General features: G+C 44.1%; 1 protein-coding gene across 3 annotated transcripts in view; it reads right to left on the reverse strand.

The window, feature by feature from the left end:
* The window catches only part of SH3KBP1 (SH3 domain containing kinase binding protein 1), a 329,446-nt gene that overhangs the window by 247,685 nt on the left and 68,815 nt on the right, over positions 1 to 12,946 (reverse strand). The window contains exon 1 of one of the 3 annotated variants that reach the window (XM_043459435.1): positions 4,278 to 4,425. The exons of the other annotated variants lie outside the window; for them this stretch is intronic. Coding sequence (XP_043315370.1) covers positions 4,278 to 4,331 — 54 coding nt within the window. The 5' untranslated portion in view covers positions 4,332 to 4,425. Of the gene's footprint in view, positions 1 to 4,277; positions 4,426 to 12,946 lie in introns of those variants that run through there. 3 annotated transcript variants of the gene reach the window in all.

Raw genomic sequence — 12,946 nt, forward strand, 5'->3', positions numbered from 1 at the left:
TTCCTTGGGTGGCTGTTAGATCTAAAATACCAGTCTGGTTCCGTCACTAGAAACACAAAATATGGATCTAAAAAGAGAAATTCCATCAAGTAAGCTGGATGTGCATAATTCAGAACAAATTGTGGGCATATCTGTTTCTTGTTGTACTCCACGTCTGCCTGTCTTGAATCAAAGAAGCTTAAATCAGTGGTGTGTGTTTTGATCTGATGGTTACACAGATATGTTCAGTTTCCAAAACTTCAAACAGCTTACTCTTTTGTCCATTTTATATGGGTTCTTATGCTATACTTCACAGTCATTTTAGAAAGTAGCTTCCATCACGTAAACCTCTATGTAAAGTAAGCATATATTACATGTCACCTACACTAGTGTTCGCCAGCTGCCACACTTCTGATTACTGTCAATTAGTGGGCCATGCAATCAATTTAGAAGGTCCTCACCAGCACTGTGTGCGGGGGGGGGAGGGGTGGTAAGAGCACTTGAACTACCTTCTTAAAACTTAAGTGCACAATACATTATTGCTGTACAACAGAACTTTACAATATATACCTCTTGCATAACTGGAACTTCATACCCACTGAACAGCAACTCCCCATTTCCATCTCCCAGCAGCCCATGGCAAGGAAGATATCGCAACAACTTCACTGTCCAGTTATGGATGAATGGATAAAGAAACCATGGCATATAAAACAATGAAAAATTATTCAGCTTTAAAAAAAAGAATGGAATCCTGCTATACCCTGCTCTACCCTGACCAGCATTCTTTAAAAAGAATAGAGAATAAAAGAGTGCACCATACACAAGGAAGGCAACTACTGCTTCATGCAACGAACTTCCCTGGTGGCTCAGATGGTAAAACATCTGCCTACAATGTGGGAGACCCGGGTTCAATCCCAGGGTTAGGAAGAACCCCTGGAGAAGGAAATGGCAACCCACTCCAGTATTCTTGCCTGGAAAATCCCATGGATGGAGGAAACTGGTAGGCTACAGTCCATGGGATCGCAAAGAGTTGGACATGACTAAGCAACTTCACTTATTGCTCCAGGAGATGTTTTGCATCTACATGTATGTGTCTGTACATGCACATGTGTACTATATGTGCACATGTATACTAGGTTGTCAGACTTTTTTTAAAACTGAAGGACACAGTGGGAAAAAAAGCCTAAGAAACACTGAGTACACTGACAAATAATAGAATTTGGAAGCCAGGAGACCTGGGTTCTGATCCTGGCTGGTTACAATCTACATAACCTCTGGGAGCCTCTATCTCACCATTTCTAAAATGGGGGATAATATTATTTACCTCCTGGAGTTGGTGTAAAGGATCAATGATCTGGCTAACAGTCCACCACAGAGAACTTAAGATACTGTCTCCAATCCTGCTGCCATTTACTTGGTGCCCTGGGCTAGGTTCCTTATCTGTAGGAAGGACGCTTAAAGGAAATATACAAAGACAGGCAGTATCCAGGCTGAGCCCCCATCATGGGACCCCCTTCAAGCCTCTGATGTCTGAAAGTGGCATAGCAGGGAAGCTACTGCCCAGTACACTGGGTGATAAATCATCCAGCTGTGGATTCTGAGCAGAGGAAAAAACCACTTTCCAAGATAAGAGGGTTTTCCCATTATTCTTGGCAGTAGGTGGTGAAAGGCAGAAGGGGAGGAAGGCCTTGGTAAAGAAATAAGCATTTGTTTTAAACAAATCACTTTGAAGACAGGTGGTTTTCATTTTGAGAACAAAAGTGATGCTTACAGCAGTTAGAGGGCGACTCCAGATACCAGCCATGGGCTTGCCAGGAGAGGGAAACAGGGCCCTAGGGTCTGGAGTGCTCCCGAAGTACCAGAGTGATGACGGAGGCACATGGGAGAGTCCAGCACAGAAAAGCAGGAACTAACTTTATCAGGCTGTAGAAACACACTATTTAAAAGGCAGCCACTGTGTCCATCATCCAAAGCCTCTAACTATTTAACAAATATTTCTTGAGCATCTACTAAGTGTCCAGAACGGAGTTAGGGGCTGGGGATACAATGGAATCAGACAGACAAGCCCTCTACCCACCAGGGCTGAAATTCCAACGGAGGAGGTAGCAAGTGCCAAGAAAATCAATGAGGCAACAAAGAGATTTACAGGCTGTGATGTAAGCGTTCTGCAAGAAATAGATATGGCGATGTGACAGGAAAGGAGAAAGGAAACCTAAGATGGAGGAAGTCCCATTAGATAAGATGGCCCAGGAGGGCTTCTCTGAGTTAACACCTGAAAGTAGAGCAAGAGGCAGCCAAGCAACAGCCAGAGAAGGGTGCTCCCCAGTGACAGCACCCCAAGCGCCTGAGACCAGCAGCGGGAAAGGGCTCAGGAGGAGCTGGGGTGGCCAGGGCCCAGGGGAGAAGGAAGTGGCCAGGTGGGAGGGTGACCACGATGAGGCTGGAGAGGCAGGCACGTGCCAGACCACACAAGGCACAGCTAGCCATGGGCAAGAAGATGGAGTCCAATGAAGAGCAACAGAGAGCTACTCCAAGTTGGTACACTGTGACACATGACTTTGATGATGGTTAAGGGGAAAGGTGTACTCTTAAATCATTGCACATAAAACAAAGTGTGCAGATTATGATATGATGTCACCAAAATCAATAATAAAAACTACCAGTGTCTCAGAGCTCACAGATACAGTTATTGAGGAGTCTTATCAGCTAGAGACAAAGAATTTTAGTCTACATGTGAGATAAAACACATGGAATTCAATGGAGAGAAAGGGGTGGGAGAACTTGTAACTGACAAGGGAACACTATTACTAGCAATTAGCTCACAGTCAGCAAATATAAAGCACATAGTAAAACTGATTAACAAGACAGGCTCTAGAAAGTCCCATAAACAAGCAAACACACATAATGGTGCAAAGGCAACTGAGAATTGATCCATGCACATGGAGGTTGCCTAAATCCATGAACAGGTTGACTGAAACAACTGGTGGAAAGTCAACACGACAGTGCTCTACACCTACTTCTGAATCCGAAATTACATGAATTGCTGAGCAGTGTTCTTTGAGGTCTATCTTTTCTTTATCTTCTCCCTTGTGCCAGCTGAATACAGGTATTCATAACTCAGAAACTCAAAGCTGAACAAGAAATGGCTCTTCTGAATGGTCGCTTTTTCTCTAGGACTCACGACACTTGGGTCCCCAGGCTCCATGGTCTGTAATGCAAACAGATCTGTGGCACATGGGCATGACCCACTCACAACTTCTCCCCAAGACCTCCTTTTTCTGGGGAGTCACGTGCCTGTGAATCAAAGGGTAACCAAGCCAAATGGCCGAGTAAGATAAGCCTATGACCCCAACCGAGAGAACTCAACGGCCACAATGACTGTCCCTAAACAAGCTGGAGAGAGCAACACAGGCGGCATTTCACAGTCCAGTGCACTTCTTGGATCAGTGGTCTAACAGCCCGTTAAGGAAGGAGATGGGGTAAGGAGGGGAAAATACATGGTTTAGGAAAGGCCTACCAAGTGCCAAGTGCTATCACAATCGTCACTCCAAATACCCCAACATTTCCATGAAGTGCAACGATCACACCTTTCAAACGAGAAAAGTACAACTTAAGAGAGGTTTCTGTGAGTGGCCCCAGGCTACAGTTAGCTGAGTGAGGACTTGAGCCTTGCATGCTGCCTGGGCTGGCACTGAGGAACAGGTCGGTGGTCTGAAAAAACCCTACTCTTTCTGTCCTATTCCCCCCATTGTATTCCCCCCTCCTGTCCCATCATTTCTTCCCACCATAGGAAAGCTGGACTCCACACCTGCCTTCATCCCAGCCTCCCAACTCTACTAGCTACCTTAGAAATGTTACCTGCTCCCAACCCTCGCCAGGGACACTTCACCCGTGAAAGGGCCACCTGCAGGCTTGGGGGTTCGCGGGTGGGCTTGGCTGGCTGGGGTTGTCTTGTATGCCGTGTTCCCTGGAAAAAACTCATTGATAGCAATCAGGAGAAGGAAAGAGCCACCCCACCAGATGATAGGGCTGTTCGAAATCTTTATGGACGCCGCCATCGGCCAAGAGCCACTTCTGTCACAGAGGAGGGCTTGGGGAAGAAATTCCCTTCCTCCACAAATAAGAAAACTCAAATGCCTGGGTCCAAATGGAAAGCGGTGTGGCTCACCATCGTGAAAGGACTGAGCCAGGACCGAATTCCCCATCATGCCTCCCTCCCAGTCTACAGAGTAGTCGGGCAACAGGCTACAAAAGATGTAGACAGAATAACAATTGAAACAGATGTATGGCCTACTTACAATCTCAGACGCATCGGCAGCAGCGCTCGGGGCTTTGGCTGCGGAAAGCTCCATACTGTGGGGTATGAAATGGTGAGTGTGGGCTGACTGTGTCTGAACTCTGGGCAGGAGTGTGTGCTGTGCTCGGCGAGAACTACAAGTCTCTCTGATTCACTTGGCAGCAGAATTATTCTAAGCATCCTGTCCCATACCCAGCCCGCCCGCCCGCCCCTCCCACTACACATTCACACTGGCTGGTTTTTTTTTCCTCTCTCTCTGAGCTTATTTCTGTCACAAATCAAGTGAAATACACTTTTTCCAAATTAATCCAGTCTCTGGCACTTGAGAGTGTGGAACCTTTATGACCCCAGGGGAGAAAGAGGAAGAAGAGCCACCTAATTAGGAAGAAGTTGTAACTAACATCGGAGAGGAGAGCTGGAGAACCACAAAGTCTGCAGTCACAGCAAAATGGAGATTATTCGAGACAGCTGAAACACTCCACCCAGCCTCCAGGAGGGGACATGCACGGGGAACAAAGGGCATATGGTGTTTGCTTTCTTCAACATCCGTTCTCACCATTAAGAGCTGCACCAGCAAACACTCAGTACTTACATGGGGACAAACCTCACTCCACAAAAGACTTGAAAATGTAGCTCATAATCAAATAAATGGCTGTGCAAAGCACAGGCCTACCCTGATTTTTTACTACATTAAAGAAAATTTAATAAAGTCCAAATAACTGGCAGAATGTCTATTTGGCTTAGTGAAGCATGGATTATACTTGAAAGAAAGGCAATTTTTGCTAATTCCAAGTTCATATGGTAACTCGAATAGTGACATATTCAGGACAGGATTTTATTTTATTTTTTCCTCCAGGAGAGATTCCAAGGGGCTAACTTAATAACTAGATAAGAATGATTTTCTATTATTTATTACTAGTGACATATTTAAACAATCCTATCCTAAAGCAAACAGGTTTTCTAAAGAGACAAATCATTAATATCCCACATAAGTTAATGTTACCACCATCCCCCTTACTGTCCACACTATGACATCATCCAAAGCTAAACTTCAGAGCACTCCCTGATCAGACTATGATGAACTCCTGAATTAGTGAGAGCTGAACTGATAACACTTTTCACAGAGACGGAAAGCTAGGGTCAGCTTCAAAAATGCTCGGGTACCGCTCTTAGTCACAGGTGTCCACCTATTCCCCCATAGAGCCCATTCCCAGCTTCAGAGAGGCAGCCTAATTAATTGTAAGCCAATCTGGTTCAGGGTGAGCAACAGGAAGTAAGCTCACCCAATCAGGCTGAAGGAAAGGACTCCTTCTACATAAACAGCTATGAACAAGGAAGCAGAGGGCCCCTCTGCCAAAGCCTCTCATCCTACAACGGCCTGATGACCACAGAGAAACCAGTCCTTGGGTGAAGCTACTGCCAGATCCATACAGTGGAAGAGAGACAGCAAGAACATAGGTCTCTGATGTCACCTTTAGCAGCTGATCACACTGCCTTTGGGGGATGAGCTAAAGCGCTGCTGACAAGAACAGTCAGGGGAGCCAAGAGCAAGAGTTTGTAATTTGGCAAAAGAGACTCCTTTAAAGTTAATAAAACACTCACAGAAAACATCCCCCTTAATGTTCAAGAAAAGAGAGAAGTTACAAAGATGAGTGGTTGCCTAGGACTGGGCATGGAAATGGAAGTGACTGCAAAAGGGCAGAAGGTTTCTTTGGCAGGGGGTGATGGACAAGTTCAAAAATTAGACTATGGTGATGATTAAACAACTCTGTAAATATATTAAAAGCCACTGAATGGGACACTTCTAATGGGTGAATTTTACAGTATGTAAATTAGATCTCAATAGAGCTGTTTTTGTTTTTGTTTTTTTAAATAAAACTACATGGGAGCAGATGTTCATTCAGGAGAAGTCCCAGGCTGAAGGGCCTTTACCTTCATCCACAGCTGATGGCAGCATGTCCCTGCTTAAAATCCTTCCTTCAGTGCATCCCAATTCGTTGCAGAATCCAAGTGCCTTACAAAGGGATGCGACGTCCCTGACACCTGCCAGCCTCACTTTCCCCACTTCCCACTTCACTCGCTAGCAAGGCTCACTTCCAGAAACTCATCCAACTGTCTCCCCACAGCTTCTAAGCACACTACACCCACTTTCTTGCTCACTCTAGCTCCAGCTACCCTCTTCACTAATCTCATCCTGCTCATCCCGCACTGGCTCTTAGGTCCCATCCCTTTGGGCTCCCTGAGCATACTGTGTGCTTGCCATGGCGGGTTGAAAAAGTATGTTTTGGGGTCTGTCTCTCCAGGCTAGACTCCAGGGCCTAAAAGAGCACTCCAGACATAACAGACACTCAGCAGACATCCACTGAACTGGTCTGCTCTTCCTCTTTGGGGAAGGACACCAGCTTCTCCTATAGGTCCTATAGGTCAATTGTGTCATTGACATTGGGAGTGAGTGAGCCAGTGAGGTCCCAAGTGTCTGGGCTCTCATCCACACCCACTGGCCTAGAGTGACCTCAGGTCCAGCAAGAGACACCGGCACCCACAACATGTACATGCCACCCTGTGAGAAACCCCTCATCTGAAACCACACTGAACACTTTGGCTTCTCGGCTCAAACGCTCCCTGACGCAGAAGGTAATGGTGACAATGCACATCATCTCTCTCACTATGTCTAAGCTTTCAGAAAAGGAAGAGTGGGAATGCCTTTTTTTTTTTTTCCCTGATTACGGAGTTGTCCTTTTTTAATCCTTACCAAAAGGTAAGGAGCTGGGGTACCAAAAGTCACAAATGCAACTAGAATGGGAAACATTTGATTTTAAAGCAAGACTGCACATTTTTAAAGGGACTCAATAAACAGAGGAATGCTGGCAAGATCATTTTCACCAAATGTCTGATCTGCCTTCAGGATCTCAGGGGAAAAGATTAATAGCAAAACTTAACAAATGTTAAAAAGCCAATTCCTAGAGAGTCTCGGTGATCAAAACAAAACAAAGTCACTCTGTGAAAGAAACGACCCACAGAAACCCACCGTGGAGTGGATGCTTCATCACAAGAAAGACATGGCCCAGCCCTCCTGCTTGTCCCAGCTCTCCGAACGTCCCAGAAATGCAACTCCAACCCAGGAGTAGAGGAAAGAGCTGAAACAACACTTCAAATATTCACGATGGTAACTGTAAGTCCTACCTCATAATCATGACTCCTCTTTTCCATATTTGGGCCCCAGCTTCCCTGGATGCACTCCACAAGCCCTCACAGACATTATCTAATGCTAAGCAGATCAGCAAACTAACCATTAAGTACTATGCTTTTTTCTCTATACGCCCAGATTTAAAGCAGTCTGTGCACAATCTTAAAGAAGTGGTCAATTCCCTTACATGTTGGGGAGATGCTAAGATTTCTCACATAGTTTAGGTGAAACAGGAAGCTCTTAGGATGTCAGGAAGTTTGTCTTTAAACATCTCAATCTGATTCCAACAGTGAAGTTTTCAAAGCTGTCATTATCCCCCTTCTCCCCCTCACAGTAAAACCAAAGGTGACAGATTTATCATGAAATCACTTCAGTAGCTTTTTTTTCTCCCTAAATACCTGGCTGGCCTCAGCCCTAGTGACTCTAATCCAATTAGTTTGGTGTGGGGTCTGGAAATCCATAGTATTCAAACTTCTCCAAGTGACTCAGGGGGCCAAGACAGTCCCCAGATAGAGGGCTGGCTGAAAAGGGTCAGTTACACTCAGGCTACTAAAAGAAGCATCAAGCTCAGCCTTTCCCCACCCACCTGGCCAAGACTCCCTGAGCCCGAATCTGCACTTTCACAAGATGGGAAAGGACAGATCACGAAGGTTGGGAGGCACGACAGAGTTTGAAAAACTCAGGCTACACCATCATCCGACTTCAGAATCTCCTAGATTGTGTTTTGTTTTCCTTTTGCAAGTGGGAGAAGCAGCAGCGGGAGGTCACCATCAGACCTCAGAATCCACATCCCACTGTTTGTCAGGATCTTACTGATGAACAAGAGGGCCAAATCCTACTTCCTCCCTCCCACCCTCCCAGAAACTATGAGCAGTCAGAATAAATGTAAAGGGAGTCAAAAGACTAAACATTGCCTGTTTGTTCATTTTAAGCAATACATTTTTCCACTCGTGCTGGCAACATCAACACTCACGGTACTGCACATGTTTAAAAGCTACCAGCCACATTCAATTCCTACCCCAGCACACCAGCAGGACCGGCAAAGTTTCTGAGTATTAAAGAGCTCTACACGGACCCAATGCATGCCAGGATAAATCATTCTTAGGACTCGTGAGAACTACTAATTGCATCCATTTTTAAAAATCAATATACTTCAAGAAACTTTTAAAAAATTCATATGGTTATTTCTCTTGTTCAAATAACTTCATAAGGCATTCACAGGAAGTCGTGGTTCCAAGCAAATGTGGCTATGTATTAAAACACACACACACACAAAATCTCTCAGTAGCCTAACACCCAGCTCAGCAAAGATTCCTAGCAGGTTCTTAGAACCTGACAAATTAGGGTATTCCTCATGCTACTTAAGATCTGCGTTGTTGTTGTTTTAATGTAGGCAAGGCCACCCTGACAATCCTGTACCCCTGTAACATAGTACAATTAGGAGTGAGACAGCATGGATTCAAGTTAAACCACCCACAGGTTTAAATTCAGCTCTGACACTGACTATCTGCTCTCCCCTGGGCAAGTTACTTAACCTGTCTGGTCTGTGGAAAATGTTGTATAAGAACTCGTTGTTTTTCCTACCCAGAATATAATACTATGCAGCTTTTCTCATGGCTCAGTGATAAAGAATCCACCTGCCAATGTAGGAGACGTGGGTTCAATCACTGGATCAGGAAGATCTCCTAGAGAAGGAAATGGCAACCCACTCCAGTATTCTTGCCTGGGAAATTTCATGGACAGAGGAGCCTTGTGGGTTACAGTCCATGTGGTCGCAAGAGTCAGACATGACTTAGTGACTGAACAACAACAATATAGTACCATGAATGGTACAGATAAGAGAACTATGTACACAAGAGATACTCAATTATTACTATTGGTTTGAGAATACTCCACCCATACTGCATTTCCTTCCATGAATATTTCATTACTTAACATAAGCAAACTTTTGGTTCTGTCAAGAAAGGTTCCTGTGGGAAAGTTTTTTTTCTTTTCTCTAATGACAATGGCAAAAAATAAATAAATAAATAAACCAGAAATCAATGAATATATAAAGTTCTCCCTCTCAAATCATGTACTTAATATGGTTTATTTATGACATTTATTCTTAACAAAGAAGCATTATTATAGAAAAATTATGAAAAGTATTTAATACTTTTTTCCACTTGTGCTGGCAGCATCAGCACCCACGGTACTGCACATGTTTAAAAGCTACCAGCCACATTCAATTCCTACTCCAGCACACCAGCAGGACCGGCAAAGTTTCTGAGTATCAAAGAGCTCTACACAGACCCCATGCATGCCAGGTGAAAAATGTACTCTATAAAACAGCAGACTGGTACCAGTGACATACAGTTATTGTGATCACAAATGCCAATTTCCAGAATGCTGAGGGTAGGCAACTGCCAGGCAATATTGTCTTCACAGTATTAATGTTACATTGTAATACATGCAGTAATAAGACAGCAGAGGGAATTGGGATGTTGAAACTATTTAAACTACCGATCTTCATCTGATTCAAGGACTCATGACAAATGAGCAAATGACAGATTAATCAGTGTATTTATTAAATCCATTTCCCTGGGCAATTTCACTAGCCAACACTCTACCATAAACTGAGTTACCATAAGAATTAAACGACTTTTTTTTTCCACCAGAGGCTCATTTTAAGAATACCCATCCTTCCAGTTAGTTCTTACAAGGCAATCATTCGAAGAAGGGCTACTGGTGTTCAGACACCAAGGCTGACCTTTAAAAGAGCTACAGTCCTCATCAAGTCAGATACCCTCTCTGGTTTCAATTTTCCTGTTTGTAGTATGAGGAATAATCACTATTTGGGGTGGGGGTCTGGGGGTGAGGATTAGCTGAATTTATGCACATTCTTTACAATCATGAAGAGAAGTAAGTACTATTCCCTTAATGGATAAAGAATAAGACTTCTACTCACAACAGCAAATTCATGTTCCTTTTCACTCTATGCCAGGTCCTGAAGTAGTTATTAAAAAAGGTATAATAAACTCTCACTGTCCCTCAAAAGGTAGGGAGAGAGGAGTAATTCCTGTCTGTGTTTAAAAAACAAAAGAATGAGAGCAGGAAGGAACCCACGCACTACTTCCTCCCTGGGTTAGCCTTGACAGTGACAGCTGCAAGGGTCACTCTCATCAGCAACATCCCCATAGCACTGTGACCTTCTAAAGCTGAGGGGATCCAAGGTTGTTCATGCCTCAGGGCCTTTGCACTTGCTATTCTCTACTCAAATGGCCCTTAGTCACAGAGGAGCCTCCTCACCACTCAGGTGTGAGCTACGATGTCACCTCGCCCCAGAGGCCTTCTCTGATGACTCTGGATGAAACAGAAACAGCTTACACACTCCACCAGTCACTCTATCCTTTCCCCCTCCTGTATTTCTCTGCTGCATGTTTCACCATCTATGATTTTTTTGCTTGTCTGTTCTCATGCTCTCTTTTCTCTATTAGAATGTATACTAAGGGCACAGATCTTGTGAAGTGCATTCCAAAAATGGCACCTGGCACATGAAGGGCACTCAGTGAACAGACCTAGGTAATCTATGTGTTTGACAGTTTCAACACTCTGTCATATCTGCATCTGGTTCTGATGATGGCTTTGCCTCTTCAGACTGCATTTTGTGGCCTTCTGGCATGCCTTGTATTTTTGGATTGAAAGCCAGACATTTTATATAGGGTAGTAGCTACTGAGATAAATGAGCCCTTACTGGGGGATTTATGCTAAATTTAGTCAACAGTTGGGCTATGTTGCTGTGTATTGGTCCCAAGGACATTAGAAACTCAGAAATTCCTCTGGTGATCATTTTTGCCCCCCCTTGACTTTAGGGGTTCCCTTTCTACTGTTCCCCAGAGAGAACCTGTCTCTAGTAGCTCTTCCTGTTGAAATCCACTGTTGTTACTCCTGTAGGCTTGTTAGCATGCTGGGGGAGAATGCATTCTCAAATATTCTGATCCTCAGTCTTTGGAATGCACATGGGGCCTGCGTCTGAGGGTTGGCGGTTCGCCTTCAAAGTGCTTCTGCCCCTCGTTCAGGGACAGAGCTCCCTCACCCCTTCCCTCCACCGCAGGGGGTACCCTCCAGTGTTTTCAGTCCACAGCCTTGAGGCCCTTCTCCATGCAGAGTAAGACTTCTTTTTAGGCAAGGCAGGGGCTGGGGCTGAGTGGAATTCCTGCTTCCAGCTGCAATGGTATTTCACCAGTGCCCTCAGACTGTGTCCTTCCCCCTACAGAATAAACCTTTTGTTCCTTAAGGGACAAGGATCTAAGTAGATTTCTCAGTGGCTCCTGAGACAGTACCCCCAGCCCACACCATGAGTTTTCCCTGGATTTTCCCCAGGCTTTGCCGTGACAGCCAGGTGGGGTTCCTGGCAGGGAAAGCCTAGGAAAGAATAAGACTCCCTTCAACCCCACCACTGCCCCTAGGAGCTTCACACTGGTGTTAGCCTACACTCAGCCTCCAGCAATCTGTCAAAACTTGAGCTTCATCTTTCTACCTACTTCTGTGGTGTCTGGTGGCTTCTGTCTCGAGTAAGCAAAAGTCTTGTGTCTCAGAAAGTGCCTTCCTCTCTCTCCAGATTCTGAAATGACTGTTTGCTCTGCAAACTTGTTCTCTGTTCATTTCTAGTCTGTCCAGATTTTTTCTCGTAAGTGTGGGAGGGACATTTTTGCAACTCTCAACGTCTCTGAGCTGAAATCAGAAGTCTCTTTACTGATTTTTAAAGAATCAAAAGTAGGTATGACAAAATGGTAACATTTGATAAAACTAGGTGGTGGGTAGGTAGCTGTTGTTTATATTCTCATGCCCTTCTATATTTTAATAGTTCGGTAACATTTCAAGTTTAAGATGTGGGTGGCCACAGTGGGAAACGGTACTATAATATAAATAGACTGAGATATGTATACATTTGGTTCTTGTTCAACAATACACAGAAGTCTCCTGAATTTTAAAAAATAACCATCATTTTTGGCAACACCTCAGAAACTGTTATGAAAAAATTTAAATCACCCCAATACCATTCAATTTTAGTGTCAAAGTAAAAGAAGAAACTAAAATAGAAAAATTCAGAGAACAATTTATTTGTGCATGTTTATAAATCAAAGTATATGACAATATTACATGTTAATTGATTCACTGTCCTTTAAACTGATAGCCAACCATTACTACTCATATTCGCGGGAATTTGAAGTTACTAATGCATGCGCCTGTGGACCACAGGTCATTCAACAAGTGCTGGGTCCCAGGCTGCAGTGTATCAGGCAACACATGGGAACCTAGTATCACATAGCTCAAACCTCGGACCGCCATGTCTCCCCTTACCTGCGTTCCTAAGTTAATATAACCTTTAATCGCATACAAATGAAAGCAGCAAAGGCTTGGTAAGCTCCATCTCATGGAAAGAACTTTCTCTTTTTACTTAAATAATTCACTACCTTAGATAATAGCAAGTAAATTATATG

The sequence above is a fragment of the Cervus canadensis genome, chromosome X (assembly GCF_019320065.1).
Source record: "Cervus canadensis isolate Bull #8, Minnesota chromosome X, ASM1932006v1, whole genome shotgun sequence".
Lineage (NCBI taxonomy): Eukaryota > Metazoa > Chordata > Mammalia > Artiodactyla > Cervidae > Cervus > Cervus canadensis.